The following is a 25,538-nucleotide window of genomic DNA, read 5'->3' as shown; positions in this document are numbered from 1 at the left end:
TACTTCCGTCTCATTATCGATTACCCTTGACAAATTCCTCATATTCCTAGTGTTTATATCTTAAACTACTTCTCCAACATTCAACAATAGATCGACAATACTCTAAAAAAAATTAACACTTCCTTTGTGGTGTTGCCAAAATATTTACTAATTTCCCTTTTAAAATCTTCTGGCAACTTGACAACAGATGTTAGAAAGAAAAAAAAACCCTTTAAAAATATTTTCTTGTGATAAAATAAAATTTTTCCATTCAAAACAACACCACAAAATGGTTTCAAATTCTCCACGCACATCCGAGGGCTGACTTGAACTGGTCTGAGCAGTGTTTTTAATAAATACAGCAAGCTAAATATACATAATTCAAGCTTTTTTATAAGGCAAATGATTTTTTAGTCTGTAATTACTTGAATGTGGTTACCACGCGTAGCATAATAAGACTTAAAACTGAAGAATAAGAAGAAAAAGAAGTGGTTGAGGCTCTTTTGTGCTCTTAGTTCGTCACGTGGCTAGTGTACGAGCGCAATTTTCTCAGCCGAGTAACCCTTCAACCTCGCCTTCAAGTTCCTCACGCCAACGACGCAGCTCGTTATTACATGTGGGTGGATATCCCAAGAATACTCTTGCTTTTTTTTTAGCAGAGATTTTAATGACTATTTTTAAGTCATTACTTGAGTCCAATATCAACATTTAACTTTCAATTGTTTAATTAATGGATTGATGATAAGATTTTAATCATGGTAGAAAAGAGAACGTGAAAATCGTAGGCGTATCCTGCAAAATGCTGCTGGTGAATTGCACATGAAAGACAGAGTCTACAGCTGACTCATCCTCCAACCAAGGGAATCGAGTCCAGGCGTGCAGCAATAAAGAGAAAGAAAGAAAGATTAGTCTCACTTGTCTTCCTTCTCTTTTTTCTTTTCGTACATGAGATTATACAAGTCAGACGTCTGCTTGCAAAGTAGGTTGGTCTAATCGTATGCCTTTCACTCACTGCATCGATTCGGTCGATTACCTCAAAGTACTTGTGATTATTCAAGACAATGCCAAGTTCTTTGACTAAGTTTAAAAATTTCGATCTGCATTGAAGGTTAAAGAGACCAGGCTAAGATTAATGACTCAGATAATTGATCGTTAAGTTAAGTGATTTCATGAAAATGGAAAAATAATTGTTAGGTCGATGATCCTTGCCAGACAGCGTAGGCTTATCTATGTCTGTTTATGGTGAATTTTTATTCCTGATGCATCAAAGAGGAAGTTGGGAGTGCAAGTCAAGTATCATCTCGTGTCTGTTGTAATTATTCCAATCAATTATGATAAATGATTTATTTATATAAAATTGAGGAAGAGAATTGTTTACAATTGAGAAATTAGTTATAGAATATTTTTTTTTTGTAAGATAATTTATTCAGTGAATAATCTTTTTTTTTTTATTTTTCTTGATCTTATGTATTATTCATGAAGTCCAGCAGTGTTTGAAAAAAAAAAAAACTGTAAATGAAGTGTGATTCAGGTTATTTTTTGAAGACTTCGTTAAATATTCTTCTCAATTTATATCTTCAGAAGATGAAGAAGTGTACACATAACAGCAATCAAAACTTTGCTTCTCTTTTTCAAAAGATTCTATATTTGGATCTCCACTTTGTAGTTATTTATTACAGATGTTATTCATGATAAAAACATTCCTAAAACTATGATTCAACCTCTTTTAATCTGCTAGAATATGTTTTCAAGTTATCCAATTGATTACAAAATGAATTTTCAATCGATTTATGTAATTTATATTTCTCATTTACATCTTGACTACGACGAATTTTAATATGAATGAAATGAAGACAAATGTTACCTCAGGAAAATTAATTACAAATGTAGAAAAAAAAAAATAAAATAAAAGGAGTGTCTATGAGTAGTGAATAAAATTAATCCATCCAATGTGGCTTCGTTGTCTCAACAAACCTCACACCCTTATAATTTTTTCCCTTTCATTCTTTTTTTTTTCCCATGCAATTCAACCCTCAACTAACCAAGCACTTTTTTGGATTCATGATATGCTAGACACTGCGTCATCAAACAAATGAATTTCCTTCATTTCTTTGATTTTTTTTTTTTTTTGTATCCAGAATTTGCCAACACAGCAAGTCTAGACGCACTTTTAATCATGCGTAATACAATATCTAAATCCAATTTTCAGTGTAAAAAATTTTTTTTCCCTCTGAAACTCTAGACTATGGAGGAATAAATGATGTTGATATGATTAAAAGTATGGTGGAATAAATGTTCTACTTATGTTTACACTTGTAGACACATGTTGCATACAGGTTGACAAGATTAATTCATTGTTTATGCATCACATCAACATAGATCATGATAGAAGCTTATAAGAATGACCCAGATATATCTTATTAATAGCTCAGAAGAGAGCAATCAGATTGAATGAATGAATAACATGTTACTCTTCTTCAATTAAACAAAAAAAAAAATTAATAAATCTATCAAGAATAATATTTTAATTATACTACTTATCAATTATCAACATGTTAACTTTAATTATTAGCACTCATTATTTCTTGCTTTCACTTCTTTTTAGACCAGGAGTGTCAAAAAAAAATAGTAACATATCACAATTAACAGATAAATAAGATTTTTCTTGGTGTCCTAGTATTGATTTATGCTACAAATCAATAATAAACCTCGGAATTAAATTTTCCCTTTTATAAACAAGCTTATGAACTTGTCCTTCAAGTTAATTTTTCTTAATTTATCAAGTATATCATGTTTTATTTCTATTATACCACTAAGAGTTATTTTATTCAACATTCTTCAAACCAGACGGGCGCCATAAAGGCGATGGGGGAGGAAATAAAGTCGAGGGTTCTGGACTTTAGGGGTTGGAAATTGCCACAGCATGGTGGGGTAAAATAAAAGATAAAAGGTACCAAGTAGAAAAAAAAAATGTAAAGACAATATATCTATAGATGTATAATAATGATTTTACTACTCTGTATTTTGTGTGTTTGTATAGTAATGACACGTGCTAAACTCGAGTCTTCCTATTGATCCATTGCTGGTTGCCAGGTAGAAGTTTCCTTTTCACTACGAATTCCGGATACCAGTCCCATCGACACACTGACCTGTGCGAAAAATCCTCATTTTATGGTCTATTTGTCATCAATTACAAGCAATTATCTTTTTAATAGACCTTGGAAGGTGCCTTTTCTATCTAATAATCTCCAACGAAAATAAAGGAATCTTATTTCTAAATTGCTCTTCCCTTTATCTATTTATTCAGTAAACCACACAAAAGAATCAGTTTTAATCTAATAAACTTCTTAATAAATAATTAATTTAATCAAGGAAATATTGACTTAGATAAGAAAATGTAGCCCAAAAGATATCCTAGCAACGAAGCAGAACCTTTTATCGACCGGAATTAATATTTGTGATAGAAAAATGGAAATATTCAAGTAACTCTAATGATTAAAGCAGTTAGAAATGAAGGCGTGGCGTCTTTTTGTAGTATGATTTCCAAGTTTATTATTAGCTTGGAACTTAGGACGAATAAAATGCCCCATTTACTTGTGTATTTATCCGAGACGCCTGCACAAAACCTATCGCCTTGAGGAATAAAAGTCATCTCAAATGATTCAAAGCAATACTTTCTGTTTCACAAGGGTAGGGTTTTTTTTATCCATATAATAGTCTATTTCTTTATCTAATCGATTGATTAAAAAGAACATCAGAAAATAAAACATGAAAGGGATAGTCTCAGTTAACTATCACAAGACGATTAAATTGAATGAATTAATTGATCATCCTGATAAAATGTACTTTATAAACGATCAGTCACTGAGAGAGCCCATAAAGCTTTGAAACTCCGAGGTAAATTTACTAGGCTCAATTTAAATCAACAAATTATGTCTGACGTCATTTCTCGTTTTGCCACTTGTGATAAAGGTCATTCACGTCTTTGTACTTACTACGATTGTAACTGTATGTTGGTTGGAAAAGAGACACACGCGAATGAAGATGCATGTCGAGAGATTGTAAGAGAAATACTCAAAGAGATATTGCTCATGTTAATAGTGATAACCAGTCTCTGATACATAGTTTCCAGTTTAACAATGTAATAAGCACTAAACTGGGGAATGGTAAACTGATAAGATGATGAATTGATTATTTTTCCATGTTTAAGATTGTTGGAGAATCATTGATATACGATAAAACACTTGTTCGAGTGTGGTATTCCAAGATAAATAAAGAGATTGAATTTTTTCATTTTATTCATACTTCAGATGTTATGATAACTAATAGCTTTGGATATTGGACATTTTCCTGCTATGTTTAAAGTTTAAATGCTTCTTTTTTTCTAAAACCAATAAAAGTCGGTCGAATTGATTATCGTTTAACATAAGTTTGCCTGCTGCGACAATGCGCAAAGGAGAGCTGTGATGTAACAACTTATATGCTAGATGCCAAAGGCCTCCTTATCGGTTTGCTAGTTTGTTAGAAGCTCTTATAAGAACTCGTGCTATCGTTATTTGCTATCACAGAACGAAAATTAATGGATAATTTTGTCCTTGTCTTAAACAAAGTTTGAAAAAAAACATTCATGACTTTAAAATATATTTTTATTGTTGGTGTAAAAGTAATGAAAGAATGATACATGTCACATTTTTAGTTCATACGGTGAATCAAGCTTTTTTAGAAACTTTAGTAAATAATACAAAATTCATTTTGGAATATGAAAATGATGAGGTTCGAGAGGATAACAAAATTTAAATAGACTAGAGTATTATCCATGTAAAGCTAAAGATAAGCCCAAGACTTATAGATACTGATAAATGTTTCTTTTGCTTTGTCAACAGTCGCTGTTATCTGGGGGAGGCCCGAGGATGGCGGACACAAGTCAGCAGGAACTATCCGAGCCTCACACAAATGGTGTAGTGGATGGACTTACAGAAGAAGAGAAAAGCAAGATGAGACCAGCTGATATTGATGCTGTAAGTATTTCTCATTCCCAATAAAGTAGAGCAATTTGTCTGATGTAAATCTATAGAATGTATTTCATTCAATTTCCTTTTTTGCAGGACATGAGAGAAATGGAGAGAAGGAAGAGAGTAGAACTTATAATGAATTCGAAAATGTTTAAAGAAGAATTAGAACGTATTATTGAGACACAACTGAAGGACGGATCAGGTCCTTCTGGACTTTTACAACAAATATCGGATATGATGGGTGCTCAAGGCGCTCGTTTTAACTCTAATGTGTTCAAAAGTAAGTCTAAAATCATATCAGAAGGTTTTTACAACAAAAGAACGTTAATTTATTGATTACTTGTTATCTTTTAGACTCTAACTGCGTGGTGCCTATTAATGATATTCGAGGAGTTGAAGCAAAAGGTTACGAGAGGGGTGAAAAAGTACTTCGTTGCAAGCTGGCTGCTGTTTTTAGGCTCCTAGATTTGTATGGATGGACTCAAGGAGTTGGTGGTCAAATAACAGCTCGATTAAATCAAGACCAAGAGCATTTTCTTGTTAATCCTTATGGTTTACTCTATCACGAAGTTACTGCCTCGAGTTTGGTGAAGGTTGACATGCAAGGTCAAGTCGTAGAACAAGGCACAACAAACTTTGGTGTACATGTAGCTGGTTTTCAGCTTCATTCAACGATACATGCTGCCAGACCTGATATTAAATGTATCATTCACATTACGACACCGACTGTCACAGCTGTGTCTTCCTTAAAAGGTGGCCTGCTTCCTCTTGGTCAAGAGAGTGTTGTTATTGGTGAAGTATCGACCCATCAATATATTGGTGAAACAGTTGAACCTGAAGAGCGTGAAAAAATTACAAGAAATCTTGGCCCCATCAATAAAGTTATGCTTTTGACAAACCGTGGTGCTTTATGTTGCGGTGAAACTGTTGAAGAAGCATTCTACAATGTTTATAATACTGTCCTTGCTTGTGAAACACAGTTGAAACTCATGCCTGTAGGTTTGGATAATCTAAATCTTTTAACTGAGGAAGCAAGAAAGGCGATATTTGAAGCATCGAGAAAACCACCGGTTCCATTTTCTAGTGCAATCATAGAACCATCACCGTTGGCTGAGAAATTAGAAAAACGTTGGAGAATCGGTGGAACTGAATTTGAAGCTCTTATGAGAATGCTGGACAATGCTGTAAGGATATTTGATTATTTTAACACCTTTTTTTTTCATTATAATTATCTTTTCAAGATCTTTTAATATCTTTGTGCTTTTTTTTCTCAGGGTTTCCGTACTGGATACATTTATAGACATCCATTGATTAAGAGTGAACCTCCAAGACCTAGAAATGATGTCGAAGTACCTCCTGCAGTATCATCTCTTGGATATTTGTTGGAAGAAGAAGAACTTTATAAACAAGGGTAATTTTTACTTTTATCTATTAATCAATAAGAATTAATAATTATACAGTATCAAATAATATTAATAATGAATTTTTTTTATTCCTTTAGATTATGGAAAGGTGGTCGTAAAGGAGCAGATAGATCACGTTGGTTGAATTCTCCTAATGTTTATCAAAAGGTGGAAATTCTCGAGACCGGCACACCGGATCCCAAGAAGATCACCAAGGTAGAAGTCATTACTTTTGAAAATAAAACTGAGTAATTCGCTATTTAAAGATTTAAGTTAAACATTCCACATTGAAAGAATTAGTCAACATGATATAAAATTATACAGTGATCAATAGGTTATCAATATTTTTAAGATTAAACAAAACTGCGATACAATTTTTATTCTCAGTTTCTATGATTCAGAGATTAACGTCAAAATTTCATTGAAAAAAAATTCACTATAGCAGCTAGTCAATTCTACTCTAATTTTATCAAACAATTAGAAAGTACTACAAGTTAAAAAAAAGTTACCTAGATTTACCTCAAATCAATAGTATGAAAAAGTATAATATTTAATCATGGTTCTGTCATACATTGAATTTAAAGAGTTTAATTACTCGAGTGTTGTTTAGATTGAAAAAAAAAACCAAGTACGTAAATCAAATGAATTATCAGTCTATCTATATATTCCCTGACTGTTTTTACTCTTGAAAAAGAAACAGATTTTATATAATAATGAAATTCATAAATGTTTCTATGTGTTATGCTTTGATATAATAATCTATTAAAATGTCTACGTGTTTTTACTAATGAGATTATTGTGCAAAGTAATCAGAAATCATGCTTACAGTAAAGCCTAAAGCTTTTAAAAATATATAAATATATAAATAAATATATAAACAAATTTAAATATACACAGATGATGTATTATAAAATGCACGTTTATTCAAAATAATTTTCAATTGATCGATTGGTGATATTCATTCAATTTTATTCTCATACATTCCATTAATTTTTGATAAAAATCTTTATGTACATTCCAATGATGATTTTTGTAAAATACGTTTGGATAGATGTGCAATATTAAAAGCTATAATTTTTTTCGAGTGCAAGATTATTCAGAAATGTCAGTTGATATTAAAAAAAAAAATATCAAAATGATGCAAGACATCGAATCATGTATAGCTTCATGAAGCTACTATTTTTTAGCTAAATCATCATCATGATTAATTGCTTTTAAGCCCAGAAAAAATTCTCTAGATACAGTAACTACGTTAAAAATAAGACTGTCATTGTTTATTTCTCTTGTAGCTTTTCGATATTATTCCAATAAAGGTACAATCGCTATTCGAAAGTACGAGTTGATGATTTCATAAAAATACTACTAGAACTTAGGGCATGCGTGTGAATGTGGAGTGAAGAGTATAGTTTTCGGGTATTAAATCGTGTTATAAAATTAAGAATATTCTTTTTTATTTGATTTTTGATTGTTCTATCATTTATAGTAAAACGTAGAGTCATTAATTACGACCTGTTTCTAATATTATCGTTTTCTTGGCTTGTTTTTATTTATAGTGGGTGGATCAAAACGCTGAGGAGGTAATCACAATGACAGATTACTCGGATTTTAATGGATTAAGTCGTTAATTAATTTTTTATTATCATTACTTATTTTTATTCATATATCTATTGCTAAAAGTCACTGGTCATGTTTTATTTCTCTGATTTTCTTTAGGTTAAAAAGGGCTTTCGGCACGCATGTGGATACATTGATTGATTATCTTTTAATTTAATTTTTTTCTTCAGCGTTGATTACTAATTAATTTCATCATTCATATATATAATAACAACACTTCATATTTTCATGATCGTTAGGAAACTTATGGTATTTTTTCTTGTCATCAAACACATTGAAAAATCGATTTTTTGACTTTATACTTATTATTTAAGAATTAATTTACTTTTTCAATTACTTCAGCAATAAAATTAATTAATTATAACCTTCATAATTTTTTCGACTCATAAACTTAATCAGGCGTTACACGCATCCGTAGTTAATCATATCACAATGACTCTGAATGAATGTGTGCCTGTTGGTCATCATATGAAATTCTCGGTGGCCTTGGTATACATCCACTGCATTGACAAAACCAGATTTGTCGAGTTTCCAGTTGTAACAATTTGTCATAAATATTAGAATGATTTTTGCTTTTGAGAAAATAAAAAACCATCGAGAATCGTGATACAGGCACACATTTTATCGAGTCATTTTAAACAGCTTAATTATAGCGCTTTTATACAGAAAAATGATTAAATATTTAATCGGGTTTTTTAACAAATTCTGGTTTTGTCTGCAGTGGGTCTCTGATGGATCGCCAACTCATAGCAGCACACCAGTAAGGATTGATAGTGCCCTCCAATTTGTACCGAAAAACACAAATCCAAAGGAGTTCAAGCAATTACAGCAGCAGGTATGTATTTTTACCCTTAATTTAATTATACTTGATAATTCATCTTATTATCATTTACTATTGTAATTAATTTAATATACACCTAAGAGACAAATAAATGAATCTTTTTCAAACATTTAATTTTGATAGATAAAAGATTACCGCCGGTCAGAAAAAATTTCAGCAGGACCACAATCACACATTCTGGAAGGTGTGTCTTGGGAAGAAGCTAAAAAGATGCAGGTAAAATAATTAAACATTTTTCAAAAATACCTAGCCAAGGTACTTGGTACATAATTATGATAATAATATTATTTTCTATATCGATATAGGACGCAACAATAAGTGGCACTGGGGAACAAGTAGTTTTGGTTGGCGCCGCCAGTAAAGGCATTATCCAACGTGGATTCCAACACAATGCGATGGTGTATAAAACTCCTTATGCCAAAAATCCTTTCGACGCTGTCACGGATCAAGAACTCGATCAATATAAAAAAGAAGTCGAGCGTAAAACTAAAGGAGATTTATGTAAATCTTATTATCAAGAAATATCATTCACAAAATGATTTAAATATCTGGTATTGATTGTTTTTATTATTAATTAATTTCACAGATGACGAATCTCAATCTGAATCAGAAGCATTATCGTCATTTAATATTAGTCGAGCAACACATGAATCTAGCACTGCCAAAAGTCCTATCCAGTCACCCATTTCTGTGACATCAGAAACCGAAGAAGAAAGCCGAGATGGTAATATTCATTTTCTATCAATCAAAATAAATTTAGCGAATATTTATAAATATAAATTATTTTATTTTAGAACCTCGTGTACTGCGGATAGAAAAGAAACACGTGCCTGTTCCAAGTCAAGCAGAAGTTGTTCTAAGTGATGGTATATTTTCCAACCTTATTAATTTATTACCTAAATTATTTAACTTCACACGTATTTATCGGGAAAAAATATTTAAATATACGACAAACAGATTTATACACTCTACAATAAATTATAGACATTTATTAATGCATGCTTTTTATATCCATCCATCATTATGCATGAATTAGGAAAGATGCATGTGCATGATAATGTTAGAACAGCAAATTCAAATATTGCTGTTACGGTGACGGCGCCTCCTTCATCTGCTCAACAGCCCTTAATTCAGAAAAAAACTGATTCAGCTTTATTAACTAACCATCACAAGATTGGAGGTAAGAGTGTTAGGTCGAGTCAAAAATAATTTTTAAACGTCGTACTGTTTATTTATCTTTTTTTTTTAAATATTCAAAATTTAAAGTTATATTTCAAAATTAATATTTGCATGCACTTTTATTTTTAATTTGTAGTGGATGCAACGACAGAATTTTTGAATGAAATGAGACGCAATGCTATTGATTCAAGGAATAATCGTAAGCAAGGTAAATTGATTGCTATTTATTTCATTAATGAGAAATCAATACTAAATTTGATTAAATATTATCACAACTGCATGCTCCAAATGTAAATAGAAAAATCCACCGCTTTATTTTCATTTAAATATTTATTTTATCATCAATCTGCTAATAAACATCAATTCTATCATCAACTTATCACTAAACGCTCGCACTTTGCTTGGATAAATGCTTGATGTCAGCTTCATATTTAGTCAATTTTGCTTCTTCTTTTTTTCTTAATACCTTAAAGAATTTTTCTTTTGTTATTAAATAAAATTAACTTGAATTAGTACTGATGGTGCGAGCGGTTAGTAAAGCAAAAAGCCATCAGTGTGTGAAGATTTTATAACAAAATATAGAGCGGTCGCTTTAGGAGTGTTTGGACAATGTGCTTTTCCAGATGAGTCGGGCGATGACAGCAGCGAGTTCAAGATGCAAGAATATGCTTGGTGGCGCGTGAAAACCTACGAAGAAACACGTCTAGAGGTGGCTAAAACGGGCACTACTGCAGTGCCAATGACCCCTATTCGTTTAAACATACCTTTCAAAAAGTATCAAATTAATAATCGTAATGAATTTTCATCTAAACTACCATTGAGCCCGCGAATGTTGAAAAGACAGTACTTTTTCGATCAATATGATAAAATTTATAATGCTTATAGAAACGGAAGTCATGATAGTCTTAATCTAATTCTTAAAATGCCTATTCGCAAGTATTCTAATATATTTATTAAAGAACCAAATAATAATAATAACAACATTGATAATAGATTTGCATCAAATAATGGAACAGTTAAGCACCTTATTGCAAAGTATTCTTTTATTGATACGAAAGAATGCAAACAGTCTTTAAAAAACCGAAAAAGAAATCATGTGTCTTCTACTTTAAGTCCAAATTATCCTAAATTATCTTTGTCTAAAATTCCACGACTGGCACTTTCTCATGCTAGAAAATTAGAAGATTTAGAAAGTCCTCGTTTAGTAGAAGCAGCTATGAATAACAAGAATTTGCATAAAAATAACAGACAGAAAAATATTTTAGATAATGAATATTTTTTAACACAGAAAACTATAAAGATTGAGAATAAAATATTGCCGATAGAAGAAACTACTGAAATAATAAATACAGAAGACATTAATGGTAATGTTAATGATAATAGAGAGACAACAGAAAGTTTTGACAAGACAATTAAAGTTGAAGCTCATGATAAAAATGGAAATTCTGTAACTCCATTGGATGATACTCAAGTAAATCAAGAATTAATTGATACAAAAGTTATAGAAACTACTGGATCTCCAGAAAAAGATCAAAGTTCTGCTGAAGATATAATAAGTCAACAAACTGTTGTTGAAAGAGGAGCAATAGAAAAAGAGCTGGCCTCTGGTAAAGATTTTATAGAAGTAGTCCCACCGATTGAAGATGATGAAAAATGGTTAAATGAGCTAGCAGATGAAATGGAAGATTCATTTTATCGAGAAATAAATGAAAACCAACCATGGAGATATTCATCACCGATTAGTAAACATTATCAAAGAGAAGACAGTATGACTGAAGTAATCAATAGTATAAATGTAAACTTGACTCCTACTAAATCATTATCGACTTACAATTTTCATCTTCCAGATACTGGTGTATCAATAAAATACAATCTGAACTCCACTTCCATGAGTACAATTTATCGTTTAACTCCAACAGGTATAGACGATGATGATGATGATACAAATAAAGAGCATATTACTTGTGGTAAAGAATGTCCACAATGTTTAATTCTAGATGATCCAGTTGAATTGGAAAATCTTTCGCCTGACGATGTACGTGATGAACTATCTCCTTTCAAATGGGATGAACCTTTTGTAAATAGATTAAACAAAAATCCCAAAGGAGTGATAGATTTGAATAAAACAATAGATCTCTTTGATAATTCTATTGAAATGGATACCGACAGTCATGAAGAAACTGAAGAAAGTGTGTGTATTAAAGACGAACCTTGTTCCCTTGAGGAATCAGATTTATTGGAACTACCGCACTCAACAGTAGCCGAATTAAAAGAATCTGATGAGGCCACTTTCCATGAAGACATCACAACGTCTGTGAATGAAATAATTGCAGGTCTTGGGGAACGTGAAGCTTTGCTTAAAGCTGCTGATATTGTTGATGATGTTATCTCTGTAGCTTGTTCGAATTTAGAAGAAGAATCTTCTCAAGCTTGTAATGTTGAAATCAAACAAGAAAATCAAGAAGAAAAAGAAGAGATTTGTGAAATTATTCATAAAATTACTCAACAGCCAGTTGAGAAGTTCAATAACTCTAATGATGAAGGAAAAAGAAAAAAGTTTATTGTTGTTGATGAATTAATACACCATGTTATTGACAAAAACTCTTCTCAAGAAAGTAATTCAACTTCAGAGTCTTCTACTACAGAAAGTTTTAATATCAAAAAAGTTAAAGAAAGTGTAAATACAGAACTGAAAGAAATGCAAAGTAATCTCAGTGACAATAGAAATATAGAAACATCTGTAGAGGGAGATTTAAATGATCAAGAAATGTCAGATGTTGATGGAGGTGATACAGAAAAATTAATTAATGACATAAAACAAATTATTGATGATATTGACTCTAATACTCCAAATGAAGCAGTGATAAGAGACGAATTTCTCAGTATTGTTGATTATTTAGATGATCAGCAACTTTGCTCTGATCAATCTGACGTCTATCAAAATCAATTGAAGCTTATTATAAAGCAGTCAATTGAAAATTCGAATGATGAATCAAATGCTAACTTGCAATATTCGTTTGATTCTTTGAATTCTAATCATTCACCTGAAAACATGATATTGGCAAATTATTCTGAAGCTGTTCAACAGTTTAAGGAACAATGTGAAAGAATTTTAAATAATCAATCAGATAAGAGTGAAGATTCTAGTGATACTATATTGAATTCCAATGACCAAAATCCTAGTCATACGGAAATGAGTGAATTTTCACCGACAGAAGTCAATGTATCTTTAGACAAAGAGGCCATTGAAGAGCATGAATTAACTGATACTATTTCAATGACAGATAATGACACCAAGTCTGATAATAGCAAAGAGAAAGTTAAACTTTCTATGAGAAGAATAAATTTTTGTTTAATTGAGTATGAAGGCAAACAAGATAAAAGTAAGAAATCTGAAGAAGATTCAGAAGATACAATAAGTGATGTTGTAGAAAAAGATATTACTCAAATGTGGGATAATAATGAAGCAGAAATAGAACGTAGCTGCAATGAAATTCGTTCCAACGATGTGGACGGGTCATTTATAGAATATGAAGCAGTAGATGATGTAATAAGTAATAATAATATAAAAATGGCTTGTGATTCTTTGACCTCAAATGAGCATATTTCATTATTCTCAAAAATTAATACTGAAACTAAACCTACATTATCTGCAATTACTGAAGAAGCTGAATGTATTGAAGAGGAAAATGAGAAGGAAGAAATAATAGATAGAAATAAATTCATGCTGCCTGCTATTGAGGAAGCTGATGAAATAACAGAAAAAGAAGATAATATTTTTATTCCACCGAACTTAGAAGATACAATGCCAGTAGAAGATACAGAAGATGAAGAGAATGAACAAGAAGCTGATGATATAGCAAAAGAGGTAGAAAAAACTGAGCTAGTCCATACAGAGACTGTGATTGAAGGTGACAAATGTGAAGAAAGTTCTAATAAACCCCAAGAAGATGAACACTGCCGAGATGTTCAAATGTCAGAATATTTTAATGATGAACTTAATGAACCAATCCAACAGAGTTCATCTACGGAACAAGAGAACTTGAGTAATGAAAGTAGCATGATTTTTGAAGAAACAGAAAGTCAAGCTATAGCTAGTCTGCTGCAGATTTTAATAGAAGAAGAAACACCAAAGATAATTGAAAATGTTGATGATTCCGTACTTATTATAGAACCAGATCTACTTGAAGTAAAAACAATTGAAGTAGTAGATATAGATTCAGACAAAGATGAATCAATAGCTATGTCATCAATGACTACGAATTTTTATTCTTGCCATGACACTAGTGTATCCATGCAAGCTAACCAAAGTAATGAGATGAATTGTATAAGTGCTGAAGAAGATGATTTAGAGTCTAAATACTCAACAGGAGTAAATAGCGAAGATACTTATACATTAAGTGATTATAATTCAGAAACAGAACGAGATATTACATATAGTGCTGATATTTCGTCTAATTTAAGAAAGTCTGATTCTTTTTCAACCTGTGATTTGAATCCTTGTGATACTACTGTTAATATGGGAGATGTTTCTTCAGCCTATGAGAGTGTCGATAAGCCTAAGAATTCAGAGGAACCTGAATTAAAAAAATGTTCTGTTTGTACGAAATATTTTAAAGCTTATAAAGAAATATATGATAGAAGTAGCATGAATTACGAAGTACAAAAAAAAATTGAATATAATGAACTGTCATATGCAAGTCTTGATGGAAATCCATCTGATGAAGTATGCAGTACTTGTATTATGACTTATTCAATGGAAACACGTGATTTTATTAGATTAGAACGAAATGTAATTGGTGAAGAATTACATTATGAAAAACTTAAAGTATCACCGTTAAAAACTCCACCAAAATATGAAGATACTACTCTATGTCAAATTGTTGCCAAAATAAGTTTGACTGATTCTTTAAGTAGTAGTAATAATAATAGTTTAAATTCTGTTGTAAACGTCGAAAAATAGAAAAAATCGTTTAGACATAGTTGCGTTTTGTTTTACAAATAATGAAACAATTTTTTATTTTAAGTTTAACATTTTTCTTCTTTATTATTGAATGTTTATGAAAATGATTAAAATAATTTTATGTTAAAATAATTATAATAGCTTAACGCATTGAGCTTAATGTCTTTAATATTTTTACTTCATTGCTGGGCAAGATTAATATTTAATTAATTAAATAATAAATAACTTGGATATTAGGAAATCTAAGCAATTTTAATTAACATTTCTTGTGTAAAATCACTCTTTGTATTTTCTATAGTAATAAAACAATTTCCTGTTTATTTCTTTTTCACCATCATTTTATTATATTTCATGGATATGAAAGAAATAATCTCATGCAAGCTCTTTCATACCAAATGACAAGCATTTATGTTTGCCTACATTATTGCAACTTTTCACATTAGCACGCACGAACCTTTGATTCGCAAAAAAAATACTTGAACATCACCAAGCTAACAAATTTCATCTTGAGGTAAGGTATTTTTCCACTATTTTCCCACACTTACAACGCAAATATTTTTTTTCCTTTTTTTCACTGAAAGTAAATAATAATCATGTAATAAAGTTTTTTACAAGTCGCTTGGATTTATAAAAATAAAAACTAACGTCTTTTTTGTGTTATAGGGGAAAATACAGTTAATGGAGATCATTCAGATGCACATCACAGTACATTTTCTCACAGCAGCAAGGAGGTTTGTTTTATTTCAGATTTATCTATTATTTATTTATACTTTTTTCAATTTATTTACTAATTCATAGCACACACTTCATCTCTCACTGGTTCTCAAGACTCTCTTCATACTATTTACTAATCATTTTTAGTATATTTTATTGGAAGAGATATCTTCTGTCTATTAGCCAAACAAAAATTGATAATTATTTATTGGTAAAAAATTATATTAAAATCCAGTGATTTTTAAAGACTTTAGACTCAATAAAACCTGACCAGAGTATTTTCCATCTAAAAAACTAGGGATATCATGGTATCAACGAGTGTTGAATGAGGAAAGTCTCCAACTATAATTGATCATCATCTTCATCCACGTATTTCATTGTCATTACCATTCATTTATCTACTTTAAATCATTTCATATAACATAAAATACTGAAATAATTTTTAAACTTTTATCATAGAGCTAGATATTTTTGATTTTAACTTGGAAAGAACGATTTATTTAGTGCCACTGGCTAAATAAAGCTGCTTGCATGAATTATTATTATCATAAATTCATTTCAATTTAAAAACAAAAAATTAAAGTGGATAGATTGCATGTGCATGAGGGTTTATGTTTATGGTTGGGACCTTCCATGTTAAGGGTTCCATGTCGCAGGACGTGAGCGTTAGCGAGGAATCACCCAAGAAGGAGAAGAAGAAGAAGAAGGGTTTGAGAACGCCATCCTTCCTTAAAAAGAAGAAAGAGAAGAAGAAGCCTGTCGAGGCGTAGGTAGTTCTTACTAGGGTACGTATTTTTTTTTATTATTAACCTTTCAGTTTGATCGTAAATAATAATTAATTTGTAACAAATATAATTATAAAAAAATATTTGCGCTCTTTAAGTTGCATTTAGAGCCAATTGCATAGGATTTATTAGAAGCTCTTTAGTAGAAATTTTTTTTAATCATTAATTAATAAATTTATTAAAAGTGATAAGATTGGAGTTCAATTTAAAGACATTTATAATAATTAATTTAAATAAGTTAAAAATTGTTACTAATTTTTTTTTTTATATTTTTCCAGACACTGCCACAAAAAAAAGCTTACCATAAGTAAAAATTGACTCAATATTTAAGTATGATGAATAAAAACACGAAAACGAAGAAGATAAGGAACATAAAAATAAAATAAATAAAAAAAAAAACAACCGCCTGTAACAACCGAGCAACAATCACAGCATCTTTCCAGGACTCAAGACTGCCATCACATTACATCTATGATAGGAAACTATATTGTATTGTTAATGTTTTTACGTTTTTAATTTGTTAATCATCGCATGATGTATTTAAGAAAAAGATTGAAATCATAGCTGTCCCATTCCCAAATTAAATTCTCATACGCACGAGAATAGTAATGGAATTTCTGAATCATGATAGGGAGTGGGCAAGCCAATAATAATAATAATACTATTAAATAATGATAAATAAATAAAGCATAAGTAAGATGGAATGAAAAATCAAGACATGTTATATCACTGTCGTCAATAAATCAGTATGATGAATTCATGTACAATATAAAAATGTATTAATTTTTTAAACAATTCATTGTTATTTTGAGCCCTTTTGATTCTTATATTTATTTGTATTTTTATTGACGATAGAGATTAATGAAATAACTTTGGAATGGGCAATTTATAAATAAATAAAATGAAGTATAAATAATGAAAAAAAAAAAAATTAACTTGAATTATAAAATTTAATCTGAAAAACTTATTGAAAAATTATGCAATTTTTGCAGCAATCTGTTATAATCGTAATAATCGGTACTAAAATAAAAAATGAAGAGGATTAATTAATTAACAATTAAAAAAAGCCGCGTTTGGCTTTAAGCTGGTACAAATAATAATCAAGTTTAAAATGTAAAAGTGAGATTTGAAAGGTGATTTTATCGGAAATTTTATTATACATTAGGGAATGACAAAAGTTCAGATACTCTTTTAATCTTAATCTAGCTTTCGTATATACAAACAAATATAATAAAATTCTAATTCGTTAATTATAAATATTTTTACGTCAAAAATAAAAAAAAGAAGAATATTCTTCATTAATACTTTTAATAAATGGCCTAGCTTTCTTGCACTCGCGCGCTTTGCATCGAAAATTTAAGAAGAAAAAGAGAATTATTGGTGTGGCGTCGCGATTAATTATATGTGAAAAAAAAGTGTGTGTTGCTTCTTCATTGTTCATTTATTAACAAATTTTTCCTTTTGTTTATAAAGAGTATTGTTTTTTTAACGTGTCGTTTATAAAGCGACTGGAACACAATGAGAAGATTGCAACGTTAATGGTGCCGATGCATCAATTGAAACAATTACACAAAGTGGAGAAAAGATGTATGAAAAGTATTAAAAATAGTTTAGAGAAATGAAAAATGTAGAAATATACAACTTGCATGTGATGATGGACAGTCTAACATAAATTTTAATCCTGAAATAATTATCTCGGTCTAAAGATAACATTAAACTTAATAAAAAAAGATATGTTTCATTGATAAAATAATTACCTTTGTCTTCTAATGAATTACATTCTAATTATTTGATAATAAACTGAACCAAGTAGTTTTTATATATCTTGAGCTAATTAATTTCATCATAATGAGTGCTCGGATAATTGATAATTTTTATTCTAATTCTAACTAATTAATTTTTACTCGGCACCAATCGTTGTGGATATTAATTGTATTATGAATGACTAGAGCGTAAAGTGAAAAGAAATATGAAAAAATAATTGTGTGATGTAACTCCCGAGAAAGTGCGAGTTTATCTTTTCTTTGTACAAAGTATGAGAAATAAATACATTTTTTCGTCAATTTATTGTTAGAATAATAAAAAGATAATAAATGAAAATAAATAATTATGGAGGAGATATTGTGAATTGAGTAGATCTACTCTACTCTTCTTGTTGCACGCTTGTACACGATTAATTATCATTATTACGAAATGATTAAATTAAAATAATGAAGAAAAATAAATAAAACAGAAAATACTATGGAAAAAAAAAAAATTAAGAAAATTTACACAATCATTGAATAATACGCTCGCGGCACATACTCGGTGACGAGGCACACAGAATAATTATTGTACTATTGAACGATGATGATGATGATTGCAAGCTACTATTGTAATAGTTAATATATATACATATATATTATAACAATATTAAATATATAACAAAGTAATTTTAGTTACGGCCATGATTTTACATTACTTATTGTGCTTCACACATTTTAATATTCTGAAATAATTTTTTTTTCACTTTCAACAATTGTATATATCTGTACTGTTTAATCAACTGATTAAGATTTTCGACAATTTTCAAAAATGAAATCTTAAAAATCTTTGAAACCGTGATAATTATTTGGTTCTTCTTATTATATTTTACCCTAAATATGTAGTAGTTAGCACAAAAAATCTTTTTCAAGTGCACTTATGTTTTCTTTTAAATTGATCAACGAGTATGTGGCAATTAAGTTTTAATTATATTAAAAAATACTTCATTAATTAATTAGTAAACGAAAAATTGTTATGAAATCTACCTTGAGTTTTATGTAAAAATAATGAAGAAATTGAGAAGAACTTGAATAAAATGATTTTAATTTAATTGTACAAGATTCATTTTTATCCTTCAAAAACGCATTATTAATTATTAAAATACTTATTAATTAACTGAGGAAATTAGGAAAGGAATAAATAATGAATAAAATCCATAGAAATTCAATTCATGTCATGTATTTTCCATCGAGTAAAAAAATTACTTTGATTTCCTGAGTTTTAAAGATTAAAGAAGCAAATCAAGGAATGTTGATAGCAGCTGTGTTTGAAGTAAAAAAACGTGTGCTCGATGGTTCATTAACGCTGGAGTTTTTAATATTCTTCAGCGCCTTCACCCTCGCCTTCTGCTGAGTCCATTCCGACTTCTTCGTAGTCTTTCTCGAGAGCAGCAAGATCTTCACGAGCCTCTGAGAATTCTCCTTCCTCCATACCTTCACCGACATACCAGTGAACGAATGCACGTTTGGCGTACATAAGATCGAATTTGTGGTCGAGACGTGCCCAAGCTTCAGCGATGGCGGTGGTGTTAGATAACATGCAGACTGCACGTTGAACCTTGGCAAGATCTCCGCCAGGTACTACAGTGGGTGGTTGGTAGTTGATGCCAACTTTGAATCCAGTAGGACACCAGTCAACGAATTGGATAGTTCGTTTGGTCTTGATGGTAGCAATGGCGGCATTAACATCTTTAGGAACGACATCACCTCTGTACAACATACAACAGGCCATGTATTTTCCGTGACGTGGATCACATTTCACCATCTGGTTGGCTGGCTCGAAGCAGGCGTTGGTAATCTCAGCGACCGAAAGTTGTTCATGGTAAGCCTTTTCAGCTGAGATGACAGGTGCGTAGGTGACGAGGGGGAAGTGAATTCTTGGGTAGGGCACCAAGTTGGTCTGGAACTCGGTGAGATCGACGTTGAGTGCGCCGTCGAAACGCAATGAGGCTGTGATTGATGATACAATTTGACCTATAAGCCTGTTAAGGTTTGTGTAGGTTGGTCTTTCAATGTCGAGGTTTCTGCGGCAAATGTCATAAATAGCTTCGTTGTCAACCATAAAAGCACAATCTGAGTGTTCCAAGGTTGTGTGAGTTGTCAAAATAGAGTTGTAGGGTTCGACAACGGCAGTAGAGACTTGTGGAGCTGGGTAAATGGCGAATTCAAGCTTGGATTTCTTTCCGTAGTCTACTGAGAGACGTTCCATAAGGAGAGATGTGAAACCAGATCCGGTACCACCACCAAAAGAGTGGAAGATAAGGAATCCTTGGAGACCAGTACATTGATCTGCGAGTTTACGGATTCTGTCAAGTACTAAATCAACAATTTCTTTGCCGATTGTGTAGTGTCCACGAGCGTAGTTGTTGGCAGCGTCTTCTTTACCAGTGATAAGCTGCTCTGGATGGAAAAGCTGGCGATAAGTGCCACTTCGAACCTCGTCTGAAATTATTCATAATAAATGTTAAAATCCTGAATAATTAAATTTAAGTAAGAAATTGATTTTGATTATAAAAAATTTTTCGTAGACATACCGACTACTGTAGGCTCCAAATCAATGAAGACAGCTCGTGGTACATGTTTTCCTGCACCAGTTTCACTGAAGAAGGTGTTAAAACTATCATCACCACCTCCGATGGTTTTGTCAGATGGCATCTGACCGTCAGGTTGAATGCCATGTTCCAAGCAGTAAAGTTCCCAGCAGGCGTTTCCAATCTGGACTCCAGCCTGTCCAACGTGGATTGAGATACACTCACGCTAAAAAAGATTAAAAAGTTTAAAATTATTATTCACTCATAAAACACAAGTCATAAAAAAGCTATTCCGATTGTTATAAACTAATCAATAGATGTATGAATCATCGTTTATATGTATAGGACCGGCCGGCGTTTAACCGTTACAAAATGGCGTTCAACTATCACGAAACAACGCGATGCAATTTCACTCAATTTATCACAATATTTCAGTAAATTTTATTACAATATAATCGAAATATAGTCAATAGAGATATTTACTTACCATTTTGAAGTTTTTTAAGTTTTTTTTCGTAGAAAAAGACGGAAGATTAGATAGTTAGCGGAAGCAGGCAATGGAGCTTCTGCAAACAACTGTATAACCGTTTGTCGTACGACTACTCCGCGCTAGCTGATCGTCGCCCTTTTATAGCTTCGGTTGAGCGTTATTCAGAGAATCGTTGATTCGTCAACCGCACCCAGCTTTCGTGCTCTGATTGGCTCGTTTTCGACCGCAGTACCTACGAACGTCTGTTATTAACGGTTACTACGCTTAAAAAATATTACCCATCATTCATTCAATCAATCAATTATTTTTATCAAGCATGAATATATCTATTAATAACAATAAATAATAAAAAAAAAAATAATAGCTATAATGAGATATTAATAGTTATTATTAATTATGACGAAATTTTTTGATAATTAATTTTCATTTTCAAATGGAATTTGACATGGTCGGTTATTTCCTATTTAGGACAGAATATTTTCTCTTCTGTCACTGCAGCAGGAGGTTGAGTTTACCAAATTAAGATTTTTATTCCGTCCTTATATGATGTTATGTTAATTTGAAACATGACGTTCATCAATCAGGAAATCATCATCAACATCTAGAAACTTGTAGCCTATTTTACATCTAAAATTTTAAATCAATATAGCTTGTGGTGTGTCATGCACCAACACGTTTACTTTGTCCTGGAATCTAAAAATGGTTACAATTTTTTTATTCCCTGTATGTGGGAGAGTTTATATTTTTAGATAAATAAAATGATATTTCGTAGCTTGGAATTTAATTATCAAAAGTTACTGCAACAGAAAATGAAAACAAAATTAAATTAATTGGAAAAACTCTGAAGAAATATTTTGGACTTGAAAACATAAAATTCTTGGTGTAATTGGGAAAAGCGGTCAATGACTGAGAAAATATTTATATAAAACAGAAAATTATTAGAACATGATACGACAGTTGGCGAATTGGAAGGCTGAAATTCGCATGTTACTTCCTTCCTGACAAAAATCAATAGTATTTGATTACTCGTATCCTGAAGACTGTAAAATTTGGACAATAATATTCAGCTCTTTCTAAGGTCATCTTTTAATGAGATATAAATATCAAATGATTATAATGCCAGATAAATATTAAAATTCATGAATAATTTACTTTATAAATAGTTGTTTAATTATTTGTTGATGATTTTTTATTGAAATAATTTTGACCCATCAGAAAAACAAATGAAAATATTCTCCTTGTGGTCTAAATTTCAGGTATTATGTCATGGTCAAGTTCCGTAAGGAAATATAACATTACATTTGTAATTTAAATAAAAGATGACTTCATATATACAATTTAAAAAAAAAAAGAAATTTATAAAAAATTATTTCAAATTAGTATGAATGTGGTATAGATGTTTATTGAGTCGAAGATACTATAGATTTCCCACAATGCACTCGATCACGTTCATGCAACATAACCTCTTCATTCAGGTTATGTTTTACAGTGTTTCAGACAGAAGCCAGTTGATGATAATATAAACACGTGTTAATTATCATGGATTCAGATATTGAAATTGAAGGAGAAAACATTGAACAAGACAAAATAAAACATTTTCACGAATTTGGATTGGATGATAGAATTTTAAAGGTAAGTTTGTAATTATTTTTATGTAACTAATACAAGAATAATTTGTTTACCATTTCTGTAGGCAATAGCGAAGCTTGGATGGATAGAACCTACTGTCATACAAGAATCAACAATTCCATTACTAATTGAAGGCAAAGATGTATTAATAAGAGCACGAACAGGATCAGGAAAAACAGCAGCTTTCGCTATTCCACTGATTCAAAAAATTCTCTCTACTAAATCCCAACAAAGTCATCAAGAAACTAAAGCTCTTATCTTGGCTCCAAGCAAAGAATTATGCAAACAAATTTATCAGGTTTTTATTGATTTAACAATTAAATGTTCTAGAGAAGTCAGAAGTGTTGACGTCAGTCCTCAAGCTGATTTGAACACACAGAAGCCTTTGTTAGCTGAAAAGCCAGATATTGTCATTGGTACTCCAAGTCGTGTCTTACAGCATTTAAAAGCAGGAAATATTAAACTGAAAAAAAGTTTAGAGACTCTAATCATCGATGAAGCTGATTTAATGTTTTCATTTGGTTATGAAGAAGACGTGAAAGCGGTTTTAGGATATCTTCCAACTGTTTATCAAGCAGCTTTAGCATCAGCAACTCTTTCTGAAGATGTTCTATCATTAAAGAAATTAGTGCTTCATAATCCTGCCGTTTTAAAACTTGAAGAACCTCCACTAGCTCCTCCATCACAATTAGCTCATTACAGTCTAGCTGCCGAAGAGAATAATAAAGCCGCTATTTTATACGCACTTTTAAAATTACATCTTATTCGAGGGAAGAGTATAATATTTGTCAATACTGTGGATAGGTGTTATAAATTGAAATTATTTTTAGAACAATTTGGAATTCCTACTTGTGTATTAAATTCGGAATTACCAGCATCATCAAGATGTCGAGCAGTTACGCAATTTAATGTTGGAACTTACGATATTATAATTGCATCTGATGAAAAAGCTTTGGAAGAGCCTCATTTAATTAAAGACAAGAAGACTAAACGCAAGAAAGATAAGGAATCTGGAGTTGCCCGTGGAATTGATTTTCAGTATGTATCAAATGTTATTAATTTTGATTTTCCATTAGATGTTAATTCTTATATTCATCGAGTTGGAAGAACTGCAAGAGGAAAAAATCAAGGAACTGCTCTGAGTTTTGTTTCTGTCAGAGAAAGACCATTGTTAGACGAAGTGGAAAATCAATTAAAAGATAGTTATGGTCGTGAACACTTATTTAAAACTTACCAGTTTAAGTTGGAAGAAGTAGAAGGGTTCAGGTATCGAGCTAGAGATGCTTGGAAAGCAGTAACAAGGATTGCAGTCAGAGAAGCGAGATTAAAAGAAATTAAACAAGAAGTATTGAACTGCAATAAACTGAAGAGCTACTTTGAAGATAACCCAAGAGATTTGCAATCTCTAAGACAGGATAAAGCATTACACACTGTCAAAATTCAACCACATCTAAGAGATGTTCCTGACTATATTGTCCCACCATCATTGAAAAGATTAATAGGTCTTGGGAAAAGAAAAAGAAAATTCAATCGTGAAATTTCAACATCTGGTGCTACTGCTACTAAATCCAAACATGACGCCAGAGCCTCTAATCCTTTAATTAGTCTTAGTATACCAAACAAAAAGAAAAAATAAATAGATTATTATTAGAGAATGAATGTGTTAATTTTTATATTTTTAAGTATAAAAAATACAAATTAAGATAGAAAAATTAATTACTGTGAATTTGTTGATTTGTTTCTAGTGCTAAACTTATCTCTAATACCATCATTATATCCTTCTCGATTTCTAGCTATTTCTATGGCTAGAAATTGAATTCTTGTTGTCAGCATACTGTTGGCTTCAGAATAATCTCCTGTACAATCTATTCGGAGTAAAGTTCCCATGCTGTAGTTTTCTACAATGTTTTTGAAGTGCTCACAAAAAGGTCGCCATTGACTCTTTCCTTCCGGTGATTTCATTTCATCTTCATTTATTATTGCTACTGATAAATTAGGAAATTGTTCTCTAAATGCTTTATATATTTGATCGTCATGGGGAGAAATTTTTAAAATTCTAGGATCCACTGAACATAAAATCTGTTGAATATTAATTAATTTAGTTATGTATAATACATTAGCTGTTATTCTGTATATTTAATACTTACATTGAAATAAATTTCAGCATGCTCGCCAGCTTTCATTGCCCACAATGCTTCGATAGTTTGCTAAATAAATCAAATTGGTTCTATTGAACTGTTTAATGACTGATAAGGATCTAATTATAGTCAAATGTACTCACGTCATTTTCAAATTCTTCTGCCGGTCTTGATAAAAGACTGGACCCTGCTATCAATTGATCACCTGTCTATGAAAAATGATAAAATAATACTTAATTATTTGATCAAAAAAATATTCCATGATAAGAATTTTATTATAATCTCAATCATCTGCATGATGATTAATATAATTATTTGTTAGAAGACTTACTATTTTGCCAAGTGGATCCATTATAATAACTAGTGAGAATAATATTTACAATTTTTGGAGTAAGTTTCATGCACGTGGATGACAATGAAAGTGCATGTTTTACAATATAGGGGGTAGCACCTACCAG

At 31.0% G+C, this 25,538-nt stretch overlaps 4 protein-coding genes across 16 annotated transcripts in view; 2 read left to right on the top strand and 2 right to left on the bottom strand.

Annotated features, from left to right (window-relative positions):
- hts (adducin 1-like protein hts) overlaps positions 1 to 18,747 on the top strand; it is a 28,580-nt gene extending 9,833 nt beyond the window's left edge. For 2 of the 13 annotated variants that reach the window (XM_035084627.1, XM_035084628.1), the window contains 14 exons: positions 4,863 to 4,997; positions 5,085 to 5,271; positions 5,346 to 6,175; positions 6,266 to 6,402; positions 6,493 to 6,610; positions 7,948 to 7,971; positions 8,730 to 8,843; positions 8,973 to 9,065; positions 9,155 to 9,350; positions 9,436 to 9,573; positions 9,644 to 9,715; positions 9,886 to 10,029; positions 10,165 to 10,236; positions 10,652 to 15,311. In XM_035084627.1, the coding sequence (XP_034940518.1) occupies positions 4,890 to 4,997; positions 5,085 to 5,271; positions 5,346 to 6,175; positions 6,266 to 6,402; positions 6,493 to 6,610; positions 7,948 to 7,971; positions 8,730 to 8,843; positions 8,973 to 9,065; positions 9,155 to 9,350; positions 9,436 to 9,573; positions 9,644 to 9,715; positions 9,886 to 10,029; positions 10,165 to 10,236; positions 10,652 to 14,991 (6,573 nt within the window). In that variant the 5' untranslated portion in view covers positions 4,863 to 4,889 and the 3' untranslated portion in view covers positions 14,992 to 15,311. Of the gene's footprint in view, positions 1 to 4,862; positions 4,998 to 5,084; positions 5,272 to 5,345; positions 6,176 to 6,265; positions 6,403 to 6,492; positions 6,611 to 7,947; positions 7,972 to 8,729; positions 8,844 to 8,972; positions 9,066 to 9,154; positions 9,351 to 9,435; positions 9,574 to 9,643; positions 9,716 to 9,885; positions 10,030 to 10,164; positions 10,237 to 10,651; positions 15,312 to 15,654; positions 15,723 to 16,346; positions 16,491 to 16,768 lie in introns of those variants that run through there. The other 11 variants (XM_035084634.1, XM_035084633.1, XM_035084635.1 and 8 more) reach the window with 11 other exon arrangements.
- Positions 18,748 to 19,456: 709 nt separating this feature from the next.
- On the bottom strand, positions 19,457 to 21,462 carry LOC118067713 (tubulin alpha-1 chain). Its single transcript, XM_035084606.1, has 3 exons — positions 21,311 to 21,462; positions 20,827 to 21,049; positions 19,457 to 20,734 (listed from the first exon to the last, which is right to left on the bottom strand). The coding sequence occupies exons 1-3, from the start codon at positions 21,311 to 21,313 to the stop codon at positions 19,608 to 19,610; spliced, it is 1,353 nt and encodes a 450-aa protein (XP_034940497.1). The 5' UTR covers positions 21,314 to 21,462; the 3' UTR covers positions 19,457 to 19,607.
- Positions 21,463 to 22,706: 1,244 nt separating this feature from the next.
- Hlc (putative ATP-dependent RNA helicase DDX56) lies at positions 22,707 to 24,656 on the top strand. Its single transcript, XM_035084688.1, has 2 exons — positions 22,707 to 22,945; positions 23,007 to 24,656. The coding sequence occupies exons 1-2, from the start codon at positions 22,853 to 22,855 to the stop codon at positions 24,576 to 24,578; spliced, it is 1,665 nt and encodes a 554-aa protein (XP_034940579.1). The 5' UTR covers positions 22,707 to 22,852; the 3' UTR covers positions 24,579 to 24,656.
- LOC118067765 (protein PBDC1) lies at positions 24,590 to 25,528 on the bottom strand. Its single transcript, XM_035084691.1, has 4 exons — positions 25,412 to 25,528; positions 25,224 to 25,289; positions 25,090 to 25,149; positions 24,590 to 25,021 (listed from the first exon to the last, which is right to left on the bottom strand). The coding sequence occupies exons 1-4, from the start codon at positions 25,430 to 25,432 to the stop codon at positions 24,659 to 24,661; spliced, it is 510 nt and encodes a 169-aa protein (XP_034940582.1). The 5' UTR covers positions 25,433 to 25,528; the 3' UTR covers positions 24,590 to 24,658.
- Positions 25,529 to 25,538: the final 10 nt, after the last annotated feature.

This window comes from Chelonus insularis, unplaced genomic scaffold, assembly GCF_013357705.1.
Source record: "Chelonus insularis isolate UGA/USDA-ARS -01 unplaced genomic scaffold, ASM1335770v1 contig_397_pilon, whole genome shotgun sequence".
Classification (NCBI taxonomy): Eukaryota; Metazoa; Arthropoda; class Insecta; order Hymenoptera; family Braconidae; genus Chelonus; species Chelonus insularis.
This window is presented reverse-complemented; position numbering and strand designations above follow the sequence as displayed.